The following is a 27,841-nucleotide window of genomic DNA, read 5'->3' as shown; positions in this document are numbered from 1 at the left end:
ATGTGTAAGATGTTATTTGTCAAATAACGCGACAAAAACTACAAACTACACCTAGTTAGTATCTTTTAATTCGTGTCATAGCCATACAAGTCTTACTTAGCGCTTTCCTCTACATGAACCTGACGCGCTGAAATATTTCCGGAATACTTCTTAAAGGGCCAGAGCTTGTCACAATCACGTGTAAATCATGTTGACTCACAATCTCCCTGTGCATGACCTACTTTCGTGTTTATAGTTCTCTTCTGCCGTGTCTTAGATTGCCAGTGTAGCGTACCGTTTATGTTTGCGCCGTGGGCAGTATTTCCATACCGCGGTGAGTCTGATCCAGACAAACAAGTCACCCGGCACGTTTATATCCTGCTCTTTCCACGGGAATAGGTTGAGTACCAGTTCTATCCGGGGACCCCATCGGATAACATGTAAATCAGTGAGGCATCAATAATACTTCCAGAACAGAACTCTTTACAGTTAGCTGACAGGTGAGTGGCACGTTCGCTTCGTACAGGTTATGTAAAAGTAAAAGGCTCCTATCGACGAGATGTTGCGTAATACTCTCAATATTGCGCGTCCGGGCCTGATGTTACATATGTGTAACATTTTGGAGCGAACATCCACGAGAAGGATACTTTGAGACACATAGCCGAGAGCTGCTATAGGGTTGTAAACATTGCAAACTGGCGAAAACGAAGGACAACAGTAGTCATAAGTACGAGCGAACTCTCTCCGGTAGTTTTTCCCAGGCAGTCGTAAGCGCTTCATTGAGGTCATCAGTGGTCCTCACGTTTGCAATGGGTTTTTTCACAGTGTTCTTCAGGGCAAGCCACACATTTTCAATTGGATTTAAATCTGGACTTAAAGGCCAGCAAAATGGGGCAATTTCATTTGTTTGCTTCCAGGCTTCTGTAGCAGCAGAGCGGTGAATTGTGGCATTGTCATCCATGAACATCCATTGTTTATTGGTGAAGTGTTTGGTTATCACTGGCCACAAACACCTGTCAAGTACTTCAATATACTTCTGACTCTAAAACACCGGTCCCACAGTAAGTTATGCAGCCCCACATCATTAACTTCAAAGTGGGACCAGGTTTGTCAGCTAAGTAACCGACGCACTGGCCAATTAAGCCACCCTTCAGACTTTTTTCTCCAGACTTTGATTTTTCCAACTGGCTTGATAACTATTGTCATTTCATCACTGAATATTACTTTTCCCCAGTGGTGATCAACATTCCAGTGTAATTTTCCTCTACAGTATTGGAGACGTTTTTTCCGATTTACCTCACGAATTCCTAGCTTCTTACAAACAATCCTCCGATCATAGCCCAAACGGTGTAATTCACGCCGAATGGATCTAGTTGAAGCAGGTACAGGTACTGAAGTATTATATTCACTAGTAATGTCAGACAACCTTTACGCCTTCCTTTCTTAACAATCCTTGATAATGTTGTCTGGCCACGAATCCCAATGACTTTCGGTCTTCCGCTTCGAGCAGAGTTATTTATATTTTCACTGTCGCGATAACGTTTGAAAAACTTACTGATTGTGCTCTTGGAAAATCAAATATTTCGAAATTTTCTGACTGTTTTAATCCACTCTCGGTTAGCGATACGATGCTTGTTTTTACAGAGGTCGACAGATCTTTACCCCTACGACCCATTGTTTACCTCTCGATTAGACGTCGAAAGCAGACGACAAAAATCACTTCCGCCTAGCACATGTCTAAAAATAGCATGCGTTGCGTTTGCATGCTAAGTTTTAGTGTGATACGTTTCCAACTCGCACAACGCGACACGTTTGAAATACTGAAACATCACACGTGATTGCGGGCAAGTCGAGAAAGTTGACAAACTTTTGGCATGGGAGTGTGGTCACACCTTCAAGAAAAAGACGCATGCGCACTAAATGTCAACATGTCAGCCCGCTGCCGTTTCAACCCGAAGTGGACAGGTTACTAGACAGTTTTTTTCATTTGTCGTGATATTGATTTGTCAGGTACGTCTATTGGTAGGGACACGATCTGGGAGTATATCGATATTGGCTAGGATGCACTTTACCAGCACAGCCCGAGTGGGCACGCCGGTGGTGCAGGGTCCCGCCTTTACTGTCGGACCCCATCGCGACTCTCCACAGGGTCATACCCAGATTGCAGGTACCCGTGAAGGTCCTCATCTTCAGCAACCCCTGCATGTCATATTAAACCTTGTCGATCTTGGAGTAACAAAAACACTTCTTTTCAATGAATAAATAGCTTTTTATTCATATGGGTATAAAAGTACTTCAGCACAATGTTTTCTTAGGGAACTAGTCAAATGGGCCGAAGGACAAAAGGGCCGATGGAAAAAGTCAAAAGGGGCGAGGTGAAAGTCAAATGGGCCGTGACAAAAAGTCAAAAGGGCCTTATTCCTGTAGTACTGTCGGAAATAGAAAAAAACTGTTTTTAGGCTGTTACTCTGTATCCCTAAAATTTACACAATTGCAAATAGCATGTCAAAATAACCCACTTCGGCCTAACTGGGCGTTCAGTGGGATGCGTAATACGATATCCAGAAAAGCATGTTTACTCGTAAAATCGGGCAAAACTTAGAAAAAATATGAATAGCTGCTGACAACAATAGATTAGACTATAGATGGCAATTAGGTCGCTCAGCCAGGTATGACGACGGACTGTCGACTCACCTGGCATGAAATGCACGTGCTGCCTATAGGCACAAGGGTTCATCTCAAAGATATTTTGTGCTTTTTTCATGTGTGTTGACTATGTCTCATCTACTGATTAACATCTTACGTGTCTTTCTTTCATAAAGTTTATGTTGTTTTGAGATATGTAAGAGAGTATGATACCCGAAAACCATAGCAACGCATCGTAGTATATAGGTGGCATGACCACCCAAAGATCGACAGGACTGGATATTAATTGTTAATTGTTATGACGTGCTGTGTACCTCCCCAGTATAATTGCCCTAAAGGATTATCTTATCTTAGCTGATATCTCCATTCCCAAGCCCGACCCCAGGTTTTGCTTTTGAGGCGACCCCTCCTATCTGTTTCTTTTATAGTGACAGTGAGACTGCATGGTAGCTACATCCTTAATAGTTTCGGCATAAAAAGTTATTATTTTTTTTACTTCAGCTATCGCTTATAATGAATCTCGTCTAATTTCAAATTGGGCATTTAAAAAGTGTCCCTTGTAATACAATATTGTCGCACACTAATTTGCATAAAGCCATGGTCTGTTCCAAATAAGTCTTTTTGGACTTAGAAAAAACCCGCATTGCTCATTTCTGCACTAATTTCCCCTCAGTAAAGTCCTTTTTCTCCGTTTCCTATCTCTCTACCACTGAGACTGTAGTTAGGCCGAACTTAGTTTAACAGATATTTCACACTTTCACTTTCACTTTCTACATAAATTGTAGAGATAAATGAGAAAATACAGTTTTTTTTCTATTTCCGACAGTACTATAGTCATATGGGCCCAACAGAAAAAAAGTTTAGAAAGGTTTTACATTAATTATTGACACATACAGCACTGAAACATAATATCATCATAACATTAACAAAATGGTAATAGCCAAGCATGTAGCCAAGTTTTCATGTAATGGCAATACATATAGTTCATAATTTATCAAGTTCACATAATTAACAAAAATAATATAATGGTAATTTACACAAGTTCATTCGTTCATAATTTACACAAGTTCATAATTTACACAAGTTCATAATTTACACAAGTTCATTCGTTCATAATTTACACAAGTTCATAATTTACACAAGTTCATAATTTACACAAGTTCATTCGTTCATAATTTACACAAGTTCATAATTTACACAAGTTCATAATTTACACAAGTTCATAATTTACACAAGTTTTACACAAGTTCATTCATCTGGCAATTGATGCAGTAAAGACGAGCTTTACATTTATCAAATGTATGGTTATTTCTGCCGCATTCAGTGCAATGTTGTTCTTCTGTACAATTTTTTTGAGTATGGTCATATTGGAGACACTTCGCAAATGATATATTTGTTGGCAGAATAGTGCCTCCGAAGGTAAGAACTACATAGTTGGTTGTTTTTTCTTTTGACATGATTCTGTTGGCAGAAATAATTTTAGTTTGTGTTTTGTTGTTATTAGCTGTTTGGACGAGAGAATCAAGTTGTTGTTGTGTTATTCTAGGATCTAGTTGTATAACCCCTTTTATTTCTTGAGTGCAGTTACTGTACAACCAGAAATTATTGAGAATTTGAAGATTGTAATTTTTTTTTTTTTTTTCACTCATTACTCACATATTAAATGTGAATATTAGCAGAACATAACTCCAGATTCAAAGACAGGTGAACAGTTAGTATTTTGTCAAGTCACCATGGGCAGCAATGCAGGCTTCAATGCGGCGGGGCATACTACTGATCAAAGAAGTAAATGTCCCTCGAGAATATCTGTGTACCGCTCACTGTTCATATTCCCTTCAAATACACAGAGGGCCGTTGCCCCTAACACAGATATGCAACCCCCCACGTTAAATTTCGGACTGTACTTTGGGCGCTGATACAAAGGTTTTTCAGTTTGTTTGGTCCAGAATTTCAGTGTATTAGGAAACAGCCACACAGAACTTTCATCTGAGAAAATCACATTGTCCCAGTTAAAATTTATATGCTGTAAGCACAAGTTCAACCTTCGCTCCTTTTGTTCAGGTTTCATGATCGGTGATGGAATTCCTCGACTTTTCTGCCAACCCATTGCATGCAGCTCAGTTCTAATTGTCTCCTTACAGACAGCCACAGTTCCTCTATCAATCATATCCAGGCTTAAGTTTTCTAAACTCCTTCGTTTGTTTTAGAAACAAGAATACCAAGTCGCTCCTGTCACCGACAGTCAATTTTCTTGGGCCTACTTGCCTCCCTGGTGCTCAATGCCTTATCCATTTTCAATATTTTTCAAAACACGATAAACAGTGGACAAAGGGATGCCTGTTCTACTTGAAATCACTTTAGCTGATCTGATATCCTTGTTATAATACTCTAAAATCAACTTCCTCTTCTCTAAATCATCCATACTGAGGATCACTGCAAATGTCGTCTGCTAGCAAGTAAACAAAGGGGGATAACTCTTCTCAAACTAATGAAAAGGATTAACGGAGTTGTCTCTCTTGAATGAAACCAAGAACTCGATAGCTGGTCAAGGTTGTTTATACTAGAAATCCATTTAAACATACAGTCAAATGCCAGTGTCTCGAATATTATGCATAACTTCACCCAAACCATTCCCTGTTATAGTTGTCAAATTTGAATACTGGTTAACGGATTTGTCATAAATACTGACTGAATGAAACCCAAGATTTAAACAACAGCAATATTGTATAGCTGATCAATGAGTTGATTGGTAGCACACTGATCCAATAACAAACCAGCTCCACACCTTTCGCTTCGCCTTTGACATATTCCTAAAATTCTCAATAATTTCTGGTCATACTATAGGTGTTACAACTTTAACTGGAATATTGATTTTGTTTATTGCTTTGTAGTTTGGTTCATAAGCTTTTTGTGTGAACTGGATGAGATATCCATGTCAACTGAAGTGAGTTCATTAGTTAAGACACTGAGTGGAGATACTTTACAATAAAAACGTTAGACTCCCATGTTTAGATTAGGATTTGGATTAAAAACTTACAAAAAAAAAAACCCATCCCATACGGATTAGTCATAGTCAAGAGTCAAGACGCTTCACAATGAAAACATTTGAGTCTCATGCTCAAATTCCATTTAAAATAAATACAACAACAACTAAACACTATTTACACTATTTTACTATGTAATTTATTACATTTTTATTTTTCGGCCTTTTTGACTTTTCATTTTGTCCCATTCGACTTTTAGCCTCGGCCCTTTTGACTTTTTTTCCAGCCCTTTTGTCCTTCAGCCCTTTTGACTACAACCCGTTTTCTTATAAGTGGATCCCTCTCAAGTGTTAGGGCAATAGATATATATCGCCAATAAATATAATGGTAGTTTACTGCAACATAGATATAGGGGTGGCTTCTTTATGTGAGTATTCTGAATAACTTGATAGTTGCTTAGATAGTAATGTGTTTCTGTTTTCAACTATTGAAATATCTGCCCTTGAGTTGAAATACTGAGCTCTAAACTGCCAAGGTCAGAATGACCCAGTATGGACCTGGTTATTTCTTGCTTATCGCAGCACTCAGCAATGTTCTGGCTGTTAGGCAACGGTTTGTAAATAATCGAGTCTGGACCAGACAATCCAGTGTTCAACAGCATGAGCATCGATCTGACCACCCGATCCTTAGTCGCATCCTACGACAAACATATAGGTTGATGTGAGGAAATTGCACTTTTATCTGAAAATTACATGTTTAATAACATGCAACCCTTATACAAATTGACAAAACTAATTACAGGATATTTATATTAAACATTTGTGTACTGTGATAAACCATCAAAATACAAATGGGAAATACTTAGGATATTTTAATTCTTGCTGCCCAATTTAATTACAAGCTTTCATACCATAAACATTTTGCAATTTATGGTGTGTGTGTGTGTGTGTGTGTGTGTGTGTGTGAGATAATGATTTTGAAGTGGGGGGGGTGTCACCCATTTTTTGTTGTGAGCGGTCATCAAATTTGTACACATGTACTAGGGAGGGGTCAGCAATTTTGTGCATAAAAATATTTTAAAATTATGGGAAAGGGGGGATAATTGATTTTGTACATGACAGGGTGGGGGAAGGGGACACTTACTTTGTCCATAAATTCTAGGGGGGGTCATTCACATTGTACATGCTTCTCCATAAAAATCATCATCACTGCCCCCTAGCCATAAATTATTAACAGTCCCTTAAGTCTATGAATGATCATGGAATGTATATGATTATTGATATAACATTTGTTACATGTATTTGTTGTTAAAGTCTATGAATGATCATGGAATTTATATGATTATTGATATAACTTTACCCCACCACCCCTTAAAGTTATCAATGATCATGGAATTGATATGATTATTGATATAACTTTTGTTTCACGTATTTGTTGTAGCGTTCATACAGGTGTGTACTGTACACAGGTACTACAGATGTGTACCCCACTCAAAATATGTATACTTTCCTCTTTAAATATTTTTCACAAACAATGGGTACCAAAGTATCACGTGCAACATTTATCACCGACACAAGCAAGTTTCGTTGGACAGGGATGCCATAGCAATTAGCCAATGGTTGTCAAAAAGGAAGCCAGGAGCTAGTGGATGGGGCTTGATCGGTTTATTGTGCTTACGGGTGAGGTAGCAGAGGTCTTGAACCAGTCTAGAACTTACAGGATTTTATGCAGGTACCGTGAGAAAAAACCCCAGAAGAAATCAATGGTAAAAGCAACAAGCAGTCCCAGGGAAATTGTCCAGATTAGTGCCCCTTTAATTTATACAGAATAAATTCATTCTTTTTTTTATATCATTCCAGAACATGTCCGCTAAATACGAAGATGTACAGATCAAAATGGAGGATGAAGATGCCAAGACAGCAGACTACACATCAGAACAAACACAGAAACCTAACCCGTATGTAGTGCAACATGAAAACACGGGTGTGCGTCTTAAAATTCCAAACAGTGGGGAACTTGTGCCCAAACCATGGCGTAGCATAAAACAGGTCATCGTTGCATCTTACTTGAGTCTAATATGTTTGTGTTTACCTGGCATGTTCGCCACCAAATATGCATGGGAAGCCAATAGGTATAAAGAACTTGGACTCCCTTCTGAGGCCAAAGTCCTGGCGAAAAATGCTGTATGTTGCATATATACTGGTCTCATCCTTGGAACCGTCTTGGGTGCGATTGGTTTGACACTGGCACTTGTCCTGAATTAAATAATAGGTATAATAATGGACATATTTACAAATGTATGCAGAGCTGAGGGACAAACCCTCAAGGTAGTGCTGTATGTTGTATCTCCATTGGTCAGATCATTTGAGTTATCGATATTGTTTTGTTGTACTGTGTTACTTTTGATCAGAGACAAATGAGTGAGTGAGTGAGTTTAGTTTTATGCCGCACTCAGCAATGTTCCAGCTATATGGCGGCGGTCTGTAAATTATGGAGTCTGGACCAGATGATCCAGTGATCAACAGCATGAGCATCGATCTGCACAATTGGGAACCGATGACAAGTGTCAACCAAGTCAGCAAGCCTGACCACCTGATCCCATTAGTCGCCTCTTACGACAAGCATGGGTTACTGAAGGCTCATTCTAAACTGGACCTTCACGGGTTGATCAGAGACAGAATAAGAAGAAGAAGAATATGGTCTGTTTTGATGTAACCAATAGTTCTGAACATTATTACCAATTGAAATGCCCAGATCTGACTATTACACTTTTTTATGGTTTGTGTATGTTATTTTGTGGATTGTGTATGTTCATTTTTTTTTTTTATTATTTTGTAAGCTGAAGGTATACTCACACCAACTACCGCAAGGAGGCCAGGAAGTACGATAGGGTTGCCTACATTATTATACTTGTGTATGCTGGCAATTAGATTGAAATTTAGATTGAACGCTGCTTTCTACAGCATTTCTGTTAATCACTCATTTAGTAAAGGTTACATGTTCACTCAAGTGCCTGTTGCTAACAACCAGGGCCTCCTTTCACAAAGCACTAATGTGATCGTAAGTCACTAAGGTAATCTTAGTGTAATGTTAAACAATGGGAGTTAAGGTTAACCTTAATAAAGGTTGCTTCATGAAAGGAGCCCCAGAGTTGTAACTGTGGATCATTTAGATTCATATCAAGGTAAGCACATCCTGTCATGGCAAAAGGCATCCACTCTGAAAAGTGAATAGTGTAGACCAAGCTTACCCTGGTAAGAAATTTGAATTGTTTAAAGTGCCGGGGTTCAATTTTACTTTCCTTCCCCCTCCAAAATATGGCATAATATACCATGGACAGGAGGAACTTACTTCCTGAGTAATGTTTCACTGAAAATACAATTCTCTGGTGGTGGTATGTTTTGTTTTCATCTGGAATTGTTCATGTTGTTTAAGACTAGGATGAATGTTGAGTGCATGTTATTCCCATTTATTAATAAATAAGTTGACTACAGATGGCATGACATACAGGATTCAAATCATATATTATACAGTAGATATATTGTGGAGTAGTAGTAGTAGAATAATTCTTGTTATATGCCAATGGTGTAATACAGGTTTCTGAAACTAATCCTGGTTTACAGAGTCTGTTAAATATTCCAGATTCTTTTTGCATATAACAGGTACAAATGTTTTCATCATCCCCTAACACGTATATGTTTCTTTATTTAGATAATGTATACATGTATAGTGTTAGGTCCTCAAATATTACGACCTAGTCTGTTCTTTCGGTTTTGTTCGATGTCACAAACAGAGAAAAGAAGCATGATAAGCATGTTTAGAGAGAACATAAAAGTTAATAAGGCCTGACCAATTTTATTTCTTGTTTTACGGATCCGCCGGTCGATTTTTTCAAGAATAAGAAAGAAGAAAAAAATGAATAAAATCCTAATGTTTTTATTGGCCAAAAATGAAAACTTACAAGAAAATTCTTTTTACATTGCTTTTTGCCCCATATATTTAAGTTTTCTGAGTACAAAAGTCTGTAAAACAAGAAATGAAATTGGTCTGGCCTAAACATGAATAATAAATAGAAATATATAAGAACCTGAAAAATATCTTTATGGAATTAGTGAATTAAAGCTTCAAATAAATTGAGTTGAGTTCAAAGGGTGACTGTTAATGAAAGAAGGAATGATACATGCAAGAGAAACTGTCTTTTGTGAGTTGAAGAGAATGAAAATCATTTTTACTTGTATGTGCTGAATTAATTCTATTACAATCACACATTTACCAAGGTCATTCATCTCTAATATGTATACCTTTGAAAAGGTAGATGCTTCAAGTGATCCTGAAGAAATTGAATTATTGTGATTATTTATGTATTAGGGGCTGTTCATGGCTAGGGGATAGTGATGATGATTTTAAGGAGGGGTCACCTATTTTGTTCTGGGGTGGTAGGGGTTCATCCATTGTATACTACATGTACAAACATTATGCCTAAAAATTATGGGAAGGGTGGGGGGTGATTGATTTTTGTACATGACATGCAGGGTGGGTGGGTCACTTACTTAAATTTTAGGGTGGGGTGGGGAGGGGATCATTCATATTGTACATGCTTCCATAAAAATCATCATCACTCCCCTAGCAATAAATTGAGAACGGTCCCTTATGTTATTTAGAGACGACATAATTTGTTTAAAAATGTGTTTATTATGAACTTGTAAATTGTATATTGAGCCCATTTTATTCATATTGAATAAAGTATTGATTGAATCTAAATCTTTGTTCAGAGTGTATTCCTCAAATCAAAGGCCAATGTTAAAACTCACTCATTATCAAATAACTGGTAATCTTCATGTTCTGCCCAAGCCAAGCAAATGGCAAATAATCAAATAGTTATACAATGTATTTCCCTTGCCAGCAGAAATATACACATGAGCATTGAATGGAGTACAAGTCTGTCTCTATGTGAAAGTTGAATCACATTGGGCCAAATGCCTCTGATTGCAACAATCCTGGCATTCTGCATGTCTCTAATGGTACCACGGTGCCAAAATGGTTGTTTCTGGTAGTTAATACTGGTGTCAAACAGCTGATCTCGGGTAGTAACCCCTGAAGAGAAACAGCCTGTCTCTGGTGCTAACAGCTAGTACCAGAAGACCCGCCAGCCGTGATGTTGCTGGAATATTGCTGAAAGCGGTGTACAACTAAATTCACTCGCACTCACTCACATAAGAGGCGACTAACGATTGGTCGGGCTCGCTGACTAGGTTAATGTATGTCATCGAATCCCAGTTGCATAGAGCGATGCTCATGCTGTTGACCACTGGATTGTCTGGTCTACATTTGATTATTACATACTGCTTCCATGCAGCTGGAATATTGCTGAGTGTGGTGTTAGAAAACAAACAAATAAATATATATATATATATGTATAATCCTGCTGTATGACCTCTCCTTGTGCATGATCACATACAAACCTGACAATCCTATGCTTTGCTTCACCTACGATTATATTTTCATTCAAACACAACACACATTTTGGGGTTTCAATAAAATTATATTTCTAAAATGCCAATCAAACACATAATTTTATGAAGGTACAAAATAGTGCTTTGGTACCAGTAGGGACCCTGACAGAATTTGCCGTGTGGTATGAGACAACTAAATGGTACTTATAGTCTCGCTGACTTCGTTGACATTGTACTGTCATTGCTCATAATAGCTCTGATTTGAAACAATTAACCAAATATATAAATAGATCAAAATAGGTTAAGAAATAAAAAAATACATGCACTAATCAGCTCATTAGAACAGTGCTACATGCACTGGAGGGAAATTACTTGACTGGATACAACACGTTTCTTGCAGGTGAACCTGAACTGAACTTTTTTCCTTCATGTATCTGTAATAACAACAATGTATGGGTCTTCATTTATTTCTCTGTAACAGTATTCTTCCCTCGTTCATCATGTACAGAAAACAAAGAAAGAGATGATGCTGATGACCAAGAGCTCCTGATAGTGTTGAGAAGCATCACAAAGCTGTCTGTCTATAATTGTATCTTCCTTAGTTTTTCATATACTGAAGACAAAGAGTTCCTGATGGTGTCGGGAGACTCCGAGTTTCGACCAGCCTGTTCTTCCAAGCTACGGATCTCTCCTTTTATGCTCTGTAACAAATTCAAGAAGACACTGAGTGAGTGAGTGAGTATGGGTGAAGCAGCTTTTAGCAATATTCCAGCAATATCATGGCGGGGGACACCTGAAATGAGCTTCACACATTGTACCCATGGGAAATTGAAACTGGATTTTCAGTGTGATGAGTGAACGCTTTAACCACTTGGCTACCCCACTGCCCAATAAGAGACAGAGACCCTGCTGATATAGCTGAATGAGGCAATTGTTTCTTGTGCAGTGTACCAGTAAAAATGCAAGGGTAACATAACATCTGGAAAAGCTAACTTCAAAGTTCCTGAGTAAGCTGGTGTGGTTTCTTTTAGGGATTCAAACCCAAGAATTTGTCATGAAAAGGAATGACATGACAACTGGGCTATTTCAACCTGCAATATGTCAAGTACATATGTATATAGTTATAATGTCTGAAAAGGTTGTTTTTTAACCCTATGAAAATGTTTGGTATTCATATTTGTAGAAAAAATGTCATTATGAAAACAGATTAAATGGTCAACATTTTGTGTATATTAAGTATTCACAGATGTGACAGATTTTCTGTCTTCAGGTTGTTGGGGATAATAAGAGATCTGAAGCAGGGTGTTGAACAGATGATGGGCAGGATAACATTATAGTGATTAGTTTATTATGGCATAGGTATTGTAGTACTACTGTTTCAAACACCCACCTCCAGTCTGGTGAGGTACTGTCGGAGATCCTTCACACACAGGTCTGTTTCATCCGGACAGCAAACAGTCTGGAACAGTATATCGAATCAATGCAAATATTTACATGAAAGGGCCTACAGCACCTCACAGGCTCCATGAAAATTGTACTCAAACATTTTTTGTGTACACAACCCCTGCATGACCTAAGAGGCGACTGACAGGATCGGGTGGTCAGGCTAGCTGACTTGGTTCACACATGTCATTGTATTACAAATGTGTAAATCGATGCTCATGCTGTTGATCACTTGAATGTCTGGTCTAGACTGCCGCCATATTATAGCTAGAATATTGCTCAGTGCAGCGTTAAACAACAACAAACAAACAAACGGTTCTTAGCTATCTCCAACGTGGACCAGTGTTAAATGGTTGGAACAATCAATGTATACTGAACCAAAGAAGACATGTTGCACCGATAGCTGTTTCTTAAAGCATACACTTCAATTCACTCTAATTAACAATCAAAATGGAGGATTGAGTCCAAACTTGACAACTATGGCTAATACATTTGACTTCACACAAACAAAATCACCAAAAATGGTACCATTAAGATACCCCAAAGTCAGTATTGTGTGTGCCTCCATTGGCATCGATGAAAGCGTTGCATCGTCTGTACATGGAATGAATTAGCCATAGGCACTTGGGTCCATACTCCGTGAAATGCCTGATCGAGTCCAGCTGCAGTTGTTGGCCTTGGTTGGAAGTCATCCAGTCTTCTTTGAATCCCGTCCCAAAGGTGTTCTATTGGACTCAAATCTGGACTGAGTGCAGCCCTTTGTAGGGTTGCCATGCCATGGTTTCTTAGGAAGTCCAATGTTGCTCTGGCAGTGTGGGCACGAGCGTTGTTTTGCTGGAAGATGTGATTTCTGTAATGTCCAAAATGTGGTACAACGTGGGGTCTTATGACTTGGTCAATATAGCGAGCAGCTGTCATGTCATTTCCTCATCCTGGACAGACATTCTGGAACACCACGGTGCGAACTATCTGGTTCAGACCGATTGCACCCCACACCATGATGCTTGGACCACCCCACAAGTCTCTTTCAACAATACATCCATTGGAAAACAGTTCCCCACGCCTTCACCATACTTTCACTCTGCCATTGACTGTCGAAACACAATTTCGGCTTTCATGAGATAAAAGCACAGTTCTCCATTGTCAATAACGCCAATTTCGATGCTGAGTTGTCGATTGCAGACGGTTTTGGTGGTGATGAGCGGTGGGACAGGACCACAACATGGCCTGTGACAGCAGAGGTTTCTTCTGCACAAACGTCGATGCACTGTATCGGCACTGATTGGTCTGTTGTGAGTCCAAATGGTCTGGCGTGCTGTTTCCCTCGCTCTCAGGAAGTGATCACAATGGTTGCGCACAATCTGTCGGTCTTGATGTTGGGATGTTACTGAAGGTCGCCCACTGCGTGGACGGTCTTGGATGCTGTTAGTGACCTGATACCACTCCTGCAGTCGGTAGATTGTCCAAACATGAACATTAAAATGATTGGCTACCCTCGGTGCAGTCTGGCCAACGCGTAATCGTCCCAAGACTTGGTTCCACTGATCTCTAGCAAGTCGTGCCATGGCGATTGTGTCAAAATCAAAATGATTTCAGGTGAATTTGGGACTCGCTATCATTGGCAGGGTTGTCATGATGTGCACATGCATTTTCATTTTCACTAGTATCATATGGAACCTTTTACCATGTCTGCCTTCTTAGGCTGATCTGCTTATTCACAGGAAAACACACTAATGTTGGTAATAACTGTCAATTTGGATTAAAAACATGTTAACAAAAGGATACAATCATTATAAAAACACCACTTTGTAAGAACAAAATCTTGCATTTGGTTTTTTGAAAGGCAATGTTTCTTTTGTGGTTCAGTATATTAGCAGTTTGCTGCTAGACTCTAAACTCAGCAATATTTCAGGTGTATGATGGTGGTCAGTAACTATTATAAGAGTGTTGATTCCCACAACTATACAACAAAATAATTCAGCTTGACAACCTAATGGAAACTTAGATGTAAATTTGACAGTTTTATAGATACTGTTCCTGATTTTATCTTTTACTTTGATTAATTTATTTAAAATTTGCTTGAACATCTTTATTTTGGTCATCTATTTTGACATTTTATATGCAGTCCTGTTGCCAAAGCATGTGTCTGAGAATTGTTTCAGTCACATTGCAGAAAATAGTTAATAATTTTAAATCTGTCAATAAAATATGGTGAAATGAAAACCAGCCTGCGGTGTTGAAAGAGTTCAACTGATCAAATGTACAATATTCTCCTGATCCTAACACCACAATGTTCCCTCGCCTAGACTTCCAGACGGTCCAGTGTCCACTACGCTATATCAACGTCTAGAAAGTTTACAGACATCAGCGTACACTTGCAAGTTCTGGAAAATCTAGATGAAAATGTCAGCTAACCTATATCCAGGACTGGAAAGTCTAGAGTGAGTGAATGAGTTAAGTTGTATCCTGCCTTTAGCAATATTCCAGCAATATCATGGCGGGGGACACCAGACATGGGTTTCACACATTGTACCCATGTGGGGAATTGAACCTGGGTCTTCAGCGTGAATGAGCGAAAGCTTTAACCACTAGGCTACCCCACCGCCCGTGGAAAGTCTATTAAGCGTAGTCTATGACAGTCTTGATCAAGACAGTTTGTATATCAGAGGAGGAAATAACTTTAAAATTGCTAGTGTACTCCGGTACAGTGGCACATTTAAAATCACTTGCCCTGATAATTTTCCACTATACCGGCCGTTTTCTTGTTGATTTCTTAAATAAACAGCATAATTAATATTGGAAAGTCAACTGGACACCGGTACAGTGTGATATACAAATCTGCATGCCCAACAGAAAAAACACTGGACTCGGGCGTCAGTCAATGGGTTATTTCCACCCTTGTATATGGCAGAAAGGTTGAGCAAATATGTTAACCGATCCCTAAATAAAGTCTAGGGATACATCTGTATGAGTACATAGTATGACATCTGATCTTACCTCAGTTCTGTGTACAATGGCAGCTCTACATCGGGCCAAGACCTCCACTCTGCTACAGCCAAGTTGTACAGTCAGTCTCTCACCACCATGGTGGGGATCAGTTGCTATGGATACACTGACCACATGCCCACATGGATCAACTAACTGCAGCTGCCCTTTTTTGATGGCTTCAACATTTATTTGTGAGTCCATCAGCAAATACTTCAACAGTTTCACACACACGTCGCCTGTAACATAAACAGCCCCATTAGGCCAGACCTTTGTTTCAGCTCAATTTGCAAAACACCAAGAATCATTAACAGCCATTATAAAGAGAAATAAACAAACAGACAATTATGACAAATTGAAAATGGTAATAAAAACAAATATTAGAAACTGATGTTTTTTTCATTGTTTTCACATTTTACCAATCTTTTAGGAAAGGTATTGATAGTGTCCAAACAAAAGGAAGTCTTTATGAAACCATTAATCATCTTCTGCTGTTTTAAACATAAATAAATTATTTAAAACACTATAACTTAATGCTGTTCAAAGTTTATCTTAATAGGGTAAAAACACAACAAATTATAACAAATTGCAAGAGGTAATTACAAGTACCTGACTGACTGACTGACTGAGTTTGGTTTTAAGCGCTTTTAGCAATATTCCAGCAATATCACGGCGGGGGACACCAGAAATGGGCTTCACACATTGTACCCATGTGGGGATTCGAACCCGGGTCTTCGGCGTGACGAGCCAACGCTTTAACCACTAGGCTACCCCACCGCCCCCACAAATTGCAAGAGGTAATTAGACGCTTGATGTTATTTATAGTTTCTACACTCAACTGAATTTTGGGGCCAAATAGTGTAAATGTCCCAACCACAGGAAGTCTTCCTGAGAAAATTACAAGAATCTGAAGTGAAACTGTAAAGATTATAAACTGTCTAGACCAGACATATCAGTGACTGATAATGAGAACTCATGGTACAGTGAGATGCAAATCTACAAGGTCAACAAGCCTGAAAGTTGGTTGGTTTGTTGTTTAACGCAGCACTCAGCAATATTCCAGCTATGTGGAGGTGGTCTGTATATAATCAAGTCTGGACCAGACAATCCAGTGATCATTGATCTACACAATTGGGATACGATGACATGTATCAGCCAAGTCAGCGAGCCTGACCACCCGATCCCGTTAGTTGCCTCTTACGACAAGTATGGGTTGCTGAAGACCTGTTCTAACCCGGATCTTCACAGGAGACAAGTATGGGTTGCTGAAGACCAGTTCTATCCCGGATCTTCACAGGTCCAGGGTGAGAAAGAAGTGAACAAATGAACTTCCTTCTGGATGAGTAAATATTGTATCAATTCATCTCTAATTGTTTTAATGGTAGGTGATGAATGTAGCTGACTTAATTATTCAGAAATTTAGTCTTGTTAGGTCATTTCATATTGTCTGAGAATATTATTGATACATTCATGTATGGTTGAATCTTGACTTCCCTAATGAGGGGATGGATATGCTCTAGGTATGTTGTAGCAAAGAATTAAACTTTTATATACCTTCCTGACACCTTGTTTCAAAGTCAGGAGGTAACTTGATCCTTCCAACACTAATTTCTGTTGTCAACATCTGTTTTGAACTTGAAACTTCTTCTTCATTCCTTTGTTTTCTCATTGGCTGCTGACTGACCAATGAGGACAGAGGTTTCTTGCACATGGCTGTTGTGGAATTAACAACTTCTGTGATTGGTTCTCGTAGATAATACAAAATGTCCAACCTCTGAGTTTTCAAAAGGGCAGGTAGACCTAAACTTGATGTCTTTGGAACAGAGGCATTCAGCTTGAATGACATCTGGTCTCCTAGTAACTCGGAATACAACACAAGATACACTTTAACATCACAATATAAAGATGACAAACACCTTATATCCATTGGAACTCTCATATCCATACAAGACCCTGACTTTAACCCATGTGACAAAGCCATACCATGTGATCTGCTTTCAGTATATGATTCATTCTTTGTTACCAAGACGACCATTATACTCCAGTCACATGACAGTGAAATGGGGCTGTGATTGGTCAGCTTACAGACTAGGGCATAGTCCACCTTGTATCCATTTCTGGTTGATGTGACACTGCAAGAGCAGGAAACTGGATGGGTGACATCATTTTTGGTTAAAGTCTCCGATTTGAGGGAATTATTTGTTATGATGTGCCCGGCAATGCTGAGTTGGTGGATCAGGTCATTCAGCTGTTTCTGTTGTTGGAATATTTCTGCGTGTCTCTTGTTGGTTGTGTCAAGCCCCATTAGGAGTTCTTCGAAGGAATGAGCCAAATGTGCCAGAGGTTTACTGTTTGGATCACTCTGACCTGGAAGCACCAGAATATCACCAAGGGCACTCTGACACACCAACTTGATCCCTGAAATCAAACTTCTTATATAGTGAATGAGTTCAGTTTAATATCACCAAGGGCACTCTGACACACCAACTTGATCCCTGAAATCAAACTTCTTATATAGTGAATGAGTTCAGTTTAATATCACCAAGGGCACTCTGACACACCAACTTGATCCCTGAAATCAAACTTCTTATATAGTGAATGAGTTCAGTTTAATATCACCAAGGGCACTCTGACACACCAACTTGATCCCTGAAATCAAACTTCTTATATAGTGAATGAGTTCAGTTTAATATCACCAAGGGCACTCTGACACACCAACTTGATCCCTGAAATCAAACTTCTTATATAGTGAATGAGTTCAGTTTAATATCACCAAGGGCACTCTGACACACCAACTTGATCCCTGAAATCAAACTTCTTATATAGTGAATGAGTTCAGTTTAATATCACCAAGGGCACTCTGACACACCAACTTGATCCCTGAAATCAAACTTCTTATATAGTGAATGAGTTCAGTTTAATATCACCAAGGGCACTCTGACACACCAACTTGATCCCTGAAATCAAACTTCTTATATAGTGAATGAGTTCAGTTTAATATCACCAAGGGCACTCTGACACACCAACTTGATCCCTGAAATCAAACTTCTTATATAGTGAATGAGTTCAGTTTAATATCACCAAGGGCACTCTGACACACCAACTTGATCCCTGAAATCAAACTTCTTACATAGTGAATGAGTTCAGTTTAATATCACCAAGGGCACTCTGACACACCAACTTGATCCCTGAAATCAAACTTCTTACATAGTGAATGAGTTCAGTTTAATATCACCAAGGGCACTCTGACACACCAACTTGATCCCTGAAATCAAACTTACATAGTGAATGAGTTCAGTTTAATATCACCAAGGGCACTCTGACACACCAACTTGATCCCTGAAATCAAACTTCTTATATAGTGAATGAGTTCAGTTTAATATCACCAAGGGCACTCTGACACACCAACTTGATCCCTGAAATCAAACTTCTTATATAGTGAATGAGTTCAGTTTAATATCACCAAGGGCACTCTGACACACCAACTTGATCCCTGAAATCAAACTTCTTATATAGTGAATGAGTTCAGTTTAATATCACCAAGGGCACTCTGACACACCAACTTGATCCCTGAAATCAAACTTCTTATATAGTGAATGAGTTCAGTTTAATATCACCAAGGGCACTCTGACACACCAACTTGATCCCTGAAATCAAACTTCTTATATAGTGAATGAGTTCAGTTTAATATCACCAAGGGCACTCTGACACACCAACTTGATCCCTGAAATCAAACTTCTTACATAGTGAATGAGTTCAGTTTAATATCACCAAGGGCACTCTGACACACCAACTTGATCCCTGAAATCAAACTTCTTATATAGTGAATGAGTTCAGTTTAATGCCACTTATAGTAATATTCCTGCAATATCATGGCTCGGGACTGCAGGAATGGGCTTCACACATTGTGCTCATGTGGGGAATTGAATGCAGGCTTTCTGCGTGATGAGTGGACACTGCCACATTTCTCTAGAAAAATAAAATTCTTATCTGGAATACTATATCTGAAGCATAATTCTAAATTAGACAAGGATCATTTTGAAGCAATAGACGTTAAATCAACATTAGTAATATTCAACTCAAGCCATTGTAATATCAAAAGTAGCGTGACCTTCAAACAACCTTTCAAAAATGGAAGAAAACTATTACATCCAATTCAATAAACATTGTGCAGAACAAAACAATGATTCCCCCCTACAGTATTAATGACTGAACTGTCCATTTACCTGTTGAATCCAGACTTTCTCCATCAACGACAAGTGCTTCTATAAAAGTCTGATGAAGCAAGTCAGACTCAAGAGCCACTGAGTTACCTCCCTTTGGTGGATTGCTGCATCTGATGAAAACATGCTTGTATATTTGTTTCCCAGTGCTGTGATAGATCGTAGACTCAAATCCTGCGCAACAAACAACAGGACCAGGAAGTGTAATAATATCGTACACAACACCACCATCAGGTTGGTAATGTGTACCAAAACTGTCTTCCCAGTTGAAGAACAGACCAGAAGTCCTTCAGAACATTTTGAACCCTGAGGCTGAAGATCAGTAAAAGGGAGATCACTCCCATCATCTTTTGGTTTAACTTGCACTTTCGTAATGCTTTCAATAGATCCTTCAATATCACACAGGATTTCCCATAATTCCCCTGATAAGAGTGTCTTCATCTGATGACAGAAGACACAGCCATTTAAAGTGAACAGAATTATAGGTGAATGAAGCAATGCTGCTTCTGTTTTGAACAAAGCTGTAAATAACGTATGATGCAGCTGAATGGCATCTTTAGACGTCCATTTATCAGGGTCTTCGACACTGGATACAAGCACATGGAGTCCCAGCTTGTCATTTTCTGAATCAAATTGTAATGATGGACACTTTATTTCAAACGTTGGATTGTTGTTGCCTTGGCTATAGTTCTGAAAGCTATCCAGCTCATAAGCTCTGATTTTTCTTACCAGTCCTGAAGATAAGGTTAAAAGAAGGCTCCGCACAACGTCAATATATTTGATGGGACAGTCACTTTGTAGAAACATGTGTTTGGAGTTCAGGTGGATCACACTCTCAGAGATAGGGACAACTGTAATTTCTCCATCTTCTTCCTTGTCAAGGAGGTCTGAAAATATGCTCTGATTTCCTTCCTTGGACTTCTCATCACTGAAATGGTAAAATTATTCACGGTGAGTGACTGAGAGGAAGCTATGGCATTGATCAATGTCAGTGTCACTGTCAGTCATGACACCCTGTTGTGATTCGAGAACCTTCCACTGCAGGTGGGGATTGTGGATATGGTTTTATGCCACTCTCTGCAACCCACGTCCTCATCATGATGAACAAACACTTCAACTACCAAGTGAATGAGTGAGTTTAGTTTTAAGCTGCTTTTAGCAATATTTCAACATTATCACAGCAGGGGACACCAGAAATGGGCTTCCCACATTGTACCCATGTGGTGATCAAAACTAGGTCTTCGCATGACGACGAACGCTTTAATCACTAGGCTACCCCACTGCCCCTTAACTACCAAGACACACCATTGCATAGTGGAGGTTGTGAGCAATCGTCTATGCTGATTTACTATGGGTACATGCATTCAGCTGGGAGGACTTATTTCCCCTATGTACCAGACATTTTTATTGTAAAGTGAATGGAGCGTTTTTCTCTCTCAGGTTAGATGAAAATTGTTATTAAAAGTTATTAAACAGGAATTGCTCAAAATTGTAAATATGTGGCATTCATCCCAAAGACAGACAATGATGTCTTACATGCATATTAATGAACTGTAACAAGCATGTCAAAAATACATAGATATTTTGGGGGTGATGTAGGAGTTACGTGTTATTTCAAAGGGGTGTGGCATCCTTCCCTGTGTCTGCCACTTTACATCATGCTCACTTGTGGTACTGACCTTATGACCTCAGAGGGTGATTCAGTGTCGGGTACATCTATAAGATAGACGTCGTGAGCTCGACACAGTATCAGTACCCGCCACACAGATGATGCATGCCGCCTACCCACAGAGAAATCAGTGATGTCATCGCCAGCTTTAATGATTACCTGCAGAACAGACACATATCAGTGTTTATCACAATAACATCTGAAACCGTACAAAAAACATCATAAAAATATATCGTTAGTCAATATATGTAGGTTGAAAGACTGACAGAAAACTTAGTCAGTGAGTATGGTTTTACACCACTTTTAGCAATATTCCTGCAATATCACAGCGGTGGACATCAGAAATTGGCTTCACACATTGTATCCATGTGGGGGATCAAACCTGGGTCTTCAGCGTGACGAGCAACCGCTTTAACCACTATTCTACCCCACTGCCAGAACTTGATTAGAATTACAGAGGTAATCATTTTAGTCAGGTCAGGATATATTTTCGGGAAAGACGTCCGCCCGTATCCCTACTTTACCCTAACCCCAACCCTGATAATTTAATGTCTGTAAGCACAATGTCATTTTAAAACTATTTATGGCTTCTAGTAGACTAACAACTAGTCTCTGAAATGAACATATTTTACAGAAAAAGGCTCATAGTTAACAAAATAAAACATTTTCTAGCCTTGCGTAGGCTGTCTTGGATATATTTGCTTCAGGGTCTGTATGACAGGCTAGGCTTCTAGTCAAATCACGTTAACTGAATAAGCAAAGGTTTGTGAAATACAGTATTTTATATGGTCTCTGCCTATAACAATTAATAAGAAATTTTAAACATACTTTCTAAAGTTTCATTTTATTGTTTCATTTTTTATGAATATCGATTTCGATGTGTAGTCAATGGTGCCTGACTGTCAAAACATGATGTTCGGTGGCGACCGTTGGACCTCATCGTGGCTCCCGTCTTTTGTTTGGTTTTCGCATTTGTTTTCCATAAATAGTGGGTGTGGCCGCATTTAAGGGAAGCTTGTGTATGTGTTGCTTTCTATGGTTATTAAAAGCATCCATGAGTGACAATGCGCCAGACGTTCACATAACAACATTTACCTTCCTCTTGCATCCTGCATATAAATGCAGAAACCGTTTAAGAATCACAAACCCTCGCATTTTAGTAACAGTAATATTCTCGAAACACTGCACTTCAATTTCCCGCCATCTTCAAATAGAGTTGTCTCCCCCTTCCATGGGAGAAGTCATTGGGTCCGAACGCAAAATCTATGTTGCATAGTGCAGATTATTTTGATGTTGATGTTGACCCATTTTCAGTTAATTATAGTATATTTTGTTGTACTATATATATGATATATATAATTATATGATTGCATATCCTGGGTATACACCTGTCACCCGTCGTCATTTATTTCAACAATTACTTCCAGTTAGTACAAAATGCAACACCCATCACGAATACGGATGAAGGAAATAATGTTCGCCATGATTTTAAACAGCTGATTAAAAGCTGTATAAATGTTGTTCAAACTGTATAGCAACGACCTGTATATAAAGAAGTCTTCAAGAGACAAACGAGTGATTGACACTTGAGCATACATCTACACGATTGGGATACCATGACATGCATCAACTAAAGCAGAGAGCCTGACCATGTGGCAAAAACTCACTCTAGCTCTTACGTTTCAGAATGACAGTCAGTTGTCAATAACAGAAAATCGTAATACTTTACACTGAAATATTCAGCATTTTTATCGTTGTAAAAAAACACCCAAAAACATTTTGACTGAAACAACAGCCAACGATCAGACACACGAAAGCTCCATTGGCGGATCCAGGGGGTGAGTGGGGTGAGGTGTGATCAGGGGTTCGGGACAAACAACAACAACAACACACACACACACACACACACACACACACACACACACACATTGAAGTTAATGTTTTCGAACCCTTGAACCCCACCCCACATCCTTTGAAAATTCCTGGATCCGCCTATGAGCTCTGTCGCCGGTTATAACCATAGCGACGTAGGACTGGCCCTACAGAACACATATCAAAAGTCAGAAATAATTGTTTTGGGTGGGAGGGGTATATGACTCAAAACTTAAGTTATTTAATCAAACTTTTGAAGGCCTCAGTGTCAAGTAAACTTTACTAAAAATGAATAATAGGCAACAGGTTGTATATTACCGCTGAGCAGGACACTGCCGTATTCACAGACACCATAACTACAGTTTTAGGATATTAATAACGGTCAAATGTAGATGGCACTGCCTGTCTGAGTCAGGTTGGAGTAAAGGAGGAGCCGTTGTAATACCCACACATATACATCTTTCCGCCTCACTGTTCAGATAATTATCAGTTTACTTTCACCTTTGGTTAATGCGCCTACTTAACATTGCTGACCCTGACAATAGGCTTTCGACAAAGCGATATTAGCGATAAGACGACCGTAACATCCTTACGTCAACGCTGACTTGTGACAATCCGAGCACAAAGATACATTTGTGGAGCGGGGCCCACAATGGCCTATTTCCGATTTTTAATGTATTCATGCATCATTTACAAATAATTCCAGTCAATTCATTATTTCAGACATTTCTTACTACAATTTACCATGAGTAAATGAGTTATCTACCCAATATAATTCTGCTGAGGCAAAATGACACAATATGATGCGTAATGATAATATATGATGCGTAATGACAATATGATGCGCAATGACAATATATGCGTTATGATAATATATGCGTAATGATAATACATGTATATGTGTAATGATAATATGATGCTTTATTATATGATGCGCAATGATAATACATATGTAATGATGCGTAATAATATACGTGTAATGATAATATAATGTATAATAAAAATATATGTGTAAGATATGATGCATAATGACAATATGAGTGAGTTGTGTTTTACGCCGCTTGTAGCAATATTCCAGCAATATCACGGCGGGGGGACATCAGAAATGGGCTCCACACATTGTACCCATATGGGGGAATCGAACCCGGGTCTTCAGCATGACGAGCGAACGCCTTAACCACTAGTCTACCCCATCGCCCCAGTAACAATGTGACGTGTAATGATAATATATAGAGGATATTTTGTTAATGTTGTCAAATAACATGTATATTTCATCGAGTGGTCTGACAGAGTTGATATGCTCACGAGTGGCGCAGCCTCTATTCAGTGAAAATACCGTTTTTATTTTCACCAATATTTACAGTATTCACCCTTAAGAATATAATAATTGTGTAATGATATGATGCGTAATGATAATATATTATGTGTAATCATAACATACGATGCGTTGGACAATGATGAGGCGTAATGATAATATGATGTGTAATGATAATATATGATGCGTTACATGACAATATGCGGCGTAATGATAATATAGCATGCGAGATGCGTAATTATATTATAAGATGCGTATGGATAATATATGATGCAGGTCCAAGAGGGTTTCCTCAAGCCGATCCACGGTCGTGATGGACGACCCACTGGTTCCCTGTGACAAGAACCACGCAAAACAAAAGAAGAAGAAATATGAATCAATCTTTATCATCAATATTAATAACAGACAGTGTAAGTGGATCTCTTAGCAACAGAAAGTCTGCAACGCGCTTTGGCAGCTCCATTCTCAAAGTGGCCAGTTCCATGTTCACCTGGACAGTACGCCTCACGACCAGTCGTGCACAATGTTTCAGAGAGGGAACACACCGCCTGTAGTCCCTGTACCACTGCCGGTACTCTTCGTAATACGCCGGCACCGACTGCGACTCTCTCCCTTCCATTTCTGACACAAAACCCTCACTTGGGTCCAACCCCGCGACTACAAGCGCACGGAACACCTTCCCATACGTATAGGAATCTCCCGGGTTGATTGGGTACTTGTCAATCACATACGCTAACGCTGATATTGATTCAGTTCTAAAACAACTCGCCTGGATCATCGCTACTATCACAACGTAAGCAAATCGTTCACTTGGATCAGGTCGACTTTCGTACCTGTAGCCAGACTTTCCACAAAGCAGGGACCGAAATACCAAACTGTCCCAAAGGCACACAGTAGGATCTTCTTTTAATGTCGAAATAAAATATTGACAAGGCAAAAAGTTTGTGAAATCTAGATCGGCTTTGAGAAGTATCTGCAGAAGGTCGACAGCCACGTGGACGATCAGCTCTGACAAGATCTCGTCTCTGACGAGATGTTCTATTGGGCGTCCTAATCCAAGCAGAACTTTACAGATGTTGACAGCACCAGTGCGATCTTCTCGTGACAACAGCCACCTCAGATACAGACTTATTTCATTCTTGTTGTTAAGTTTAGAAACTAGGTCCTTTATTCTAATCAAATCTTCTTGACTTTCACAGGAGCAGTATCGTCTCGTAATGACCATAGCTTCTTTTCTTGAGTCACTCGGTTCTATCACGTGATCAGAGGACGTGTCACCGTGGTACCTTCCTGAGAATTTGCTCATGGTGAGAAATGGGCTGGTGTCTTTCTGTGTCTGCGTTATGACATCTTTGACACAATCTGAAACACTAAAAACATTACTACTTTAATTATGGTTATTTCTGGGGCGGATACAGCTTTTTGAGAAAGGGGGTGGGGTGGTGCTTACATTTGAGAAAGGGGGTGTGCACACTTCATTTTCACCCGTTTTCACGAGAGTTTCAATGGTCATTTAATACCTCTTAATGACGAAGGGGGTGGTGTGTCTGGATTCGCCTATGTTATTTCATTATGTTATGCTAACAGAAGGCACAAGCTAGCCTATTTAACGAGGGGCTTTAATTCGAAAGGCATAGTTCACGACAGTTGATATTTTGATCACTGATATTTTAAATGCAAAAATACCAATAACATGCGACAAAGAATATATATATATATATATATATACTTATGTATAAAGTTCATTTTAGATTTTTGTGGGGCAGGTATTTAAGAAATATTCACTACCGAGGCTGCACAGATTGTCATCTAGAAAATATCCACAGTTACATTATTAATTATTACTGCTAAATTATATAAACATTAATATGTATTTCGTAAATAACTGACGGTACGTTGATGACAGGTGCGTAGCAAGCCCATTTTTTCGTGTAAGCCAGATAGGTTGCAAAGCTTTATCTTTAGACAGTATCGAGGGCTTGTCCAACCTTTTTAGCAACAGTCATGTGTAAGCCCTGGCTTTGTTTCATAATGGTAGCTACGTCCCTGGATGAGCAAGCATATTTCAGGACATCACAATAATGAATGGAAAAACGAGAGACGCTGTTAGGAGCTTGCAGCAACACTCTGAGCAGCGCTATTCGTTAAGCGCAGCCTAGAACAACCCGAATGTCATCTTTCAGCGAATAATGATGTTCAGCTGCAGCAACTCGTAGTGTTCTGTGAAGAATGACACCTGTAGAATTATCTAACGTCAGCGACCTAAACATTCAGTGTGATCTTATGTCATCCACGAAACACACATTCTCAATAACATTCGCACTTCGACTTACCATATTACGGATAAACGAGTTGGCAATATGAAAAAGCGAACCGGAAAGAAAACCGAAAATTGAAATCGAAATGCTGCGAAATGTCGAAAAATACTTCTTGCAGATCCGAACGTCGTAAATTTACGTTTGTTGAGATATTGAACGGAAGACATTGTGTGTTAAATGAAATAAAGAACGTTATTTTCATGATGATAGTATCAAGCTGTAGCTCTACACACAATTATTTTTTTTATTGCGTTTCCTATTTCTTTTATCAAAAGAACGGCATTTATGTAGATATTTGCAGCAATAAAAATTCTTCAGTTTATCTGTCGATGAGATTCGATAGAGAAAGTTCGGTCTAAGAACTGAGCTTTTAAGCGATGCATTTATCCTCTTAGCAGCCTAAACTCCTGCTAAAATGCTTCACATTAAATGCTTCAGCAATTGAATTACACAATAGTTTTATTTTGTTTATGTAAATAACATAATGTATGAAGTCAGGACTAAATCATGGAAGAATAACTTTTACTGCTCAATGTCGCCTAATGTTAATCGTTTATATATGATCAGAACAGAACAGAATTTATTCAGTATAAGGGCCTCATGGCCTAGAGTACAATAAAGTTAATTAAATACATTCAACGTTTCATTCATTTTCTCTCAACGTTTATATATGGATTATACCCAACGCCTAAGTTGAATTACAATTTAAAAATAAAACCCATGAGGTAGGTGTTCCGAATGATCTTAGTTCCAATAAAGCGCGATGTTCCCTTTATAAGTGAAGGACTTTGATTAAACTCAGTTTTGCGGGACGCCTAGATCATAGGCGCCCGACTCTGATATATTTATAAGTATGACCTATATATATAAGATATGGCCTAGATTATGCTTTTGCCGTGTATTACCTTTGTACAGAGAATTTCGAATAAAATGAGCGCAGTAGAAGGATATGTG

At 39.0% G+C, this 27,841-nt stretch overlaps 3 protein-coding genes across 9 annotated transcripts; 1 reads left to right on the top strand and 2 right to left on the bottom strand.

Annotated features, from left to right (window-relative positions):
- The first annotated feature begins 233 nt into the window (after positions 1–233).
- On the top strand, positions 234–8,133 carry LOC124266831. 4 transcript variants are annotated; one of them, XR_006895868.1, is made up of 2 exons: positions 234–479; positions 7,469–7,600. XR_006895868.1 is itself a non-coding variant. In XM_046701635.1 (2 exons), exons 1-2 carry the CDS (start codon positions 1,900–1,902, stop codon positions 7,871–7,873), a joined length of 450 nt encoding a protein of 149 aa, XP_046557591.1. In that variant the 5' UTR covers positions 1,809–1,899; the 3' UTR covers positions 7,874–8,133. The 4 variants fall into 4 exon arrangements, 2 of the variants coding, with proteins under 2 accessions (XP_046557591.1, XP_046557589.1); XM_046701635.1 differs by lacking the exon at positions 234–479 and adding an exon at positions 1,809–1,944 and having other exon boundaries at positions 7,469–8,133; XM_046701633.1 differs by lacking the exon at positions 234–479 and adding an exon at positions 1,813–1,989 and having other exon boundaries at positions 7,469–8,132.
- A 3,380-nt stretch (positions 8,134–11,513) lies between these two features.
- Positions 11,514–22,589, bottom strand: LOC124266826. 2 transcript variants are annotated; one of them, XM_046701625.1, is made up of 7 exons: positions 22,478–22,589; positions 21,393–21,541; positions 19,717–20,641; positions 17,045–17,908; positions 15,503–15,729; positions 12,453–12,521; positions 11,514–11,763 (listed from the first exon to the last, which is right to left on the bottom strand). In XM_046701625.1, exons 4-7 carry the CDS (start codon positions 17,793–17,795, stop codon positions 11,644–11,646), a joined length of 1,167 nt encoding a protein of 388 aa, XP_046557581.1. In that variant the 5' UTR covers positions 17,796–17,908; positions 19,717–20,641; positions 21,393–21,541; positions 22,478–22,589; the 3' UTR covers positions 11,514–11,643. The 2 variants fall into 2 exon arrangements, with proteins under 2 accessions (XP_046557581.1, XP_046557582.1); XM_046701626.1 differs by lacking the exons at positions 11,514–11,763; positions 12,453–12,521; positions 15,503–15,729; positions 17,045–17,908 and adding an exon at positions 19,253–19,291 and having other exon boundaries at positions 22,478–22,583.
- A 2,347-nt stretch (positions 22,590–24,936) lies between these two features.
- LOC124266828 lies at positions 24,937–26,946 on the bottom strand. Of its 3 annotated transcripts, none has more exons than XM_046701629.1 (2): positions 26,903–26,946; positions 24,937–25,939 (listed from the first exon to the last, which is right to left on the bottom strand). In XM_046701629.1, exon 2 carries the CDS (start codon positions 25,873–25,875, stop codon positions 24,946–24,948), a length of 930 nt encoding a protein of 309 aa, XP_046557585.1. In that variant the 5' UTR covers positions 25,876–25,939; positions 26,903–26,946; the 3' UTR covers positions 24,937–24,945. The 3 variants fall into 3 exon arrangements, with proteins under 3 accessions (XP_046557585.1, XP_046557587.1, XP_046557586.1); XM_046701631.1 differs by having other exon boundaries at positions 24,937–25,931; positions 26,903–26,939; XM_046701630.1 differs by lacking the exon at positions 26,903–26,946 and adding an exon at positions 26,558–26,874.
- Between the last annotated feature and the right edge of the window lie 895 nt (positions 26,947–27,841).

This window comes from Haliotis rubra, unplaced genomic scaffold (genome assembly GCF_003918875.1).
Source record: "Haliotis rubra isolate DU_JTF1 unplaced genomic scaffold, ASM391887v1 Scf1280, whole genome shotgun sequence".
NCBI classification, from domain to species: domain Eukaryota; kingdom Metazoa; phylum Mollusca; class Gastropoda; order Lepetellida; family Haliotidae; genus Haliotis; species Haliotis rubra.
This window is presented reverse-complemented; position numbering and strand designations above follow the sequence as displayed.

Bases quoted from the DNA above. Each gene is read 5' to 3' on its own strand.
- LOC124266831 (XM_046701633.1), top strand. From the start codon at position 1,900: ATGTCAACATGTCAGCCCGCTGCCGTTTCAACCCGAAGTGGACAGGTT. The intron at 1,990-7,468 runs GTACGTCTATTG...ATATCATTCCAG, and splicing joins TCGTGATATTGATTTGTCAG to AACATGTCCGCTAAATACGA.
- LOC124266828 (XM_046701629.1), bottom strand. From the start codon at position 25,875: ATGAGCAAATTCTCAGGAAGGTACCACGGTGACACGTCCTCTGATCAC.
- LOC124266826 (XM_046701625.1), bottom strand. From the start codon at position 17,795: ATGGGGCTTGACACAACCAACAAGAGACACGCAGAAATATTCCAACAA. The intron at 15,730-17,044 runs GTATATAAAAGT...TTTATGTTACAG, and splicing joins TGAAACAAGGTGTCAGGAAG to GCGACGTGTGTGTGAAACTG. The intron at 12,522-15,502 runs GTAAGATCAGAT...ATACTGTTCCAG, and splicing joins CCATTGTACACAGAACTGAG to ACTGTTTGCTGTCCGGATGA.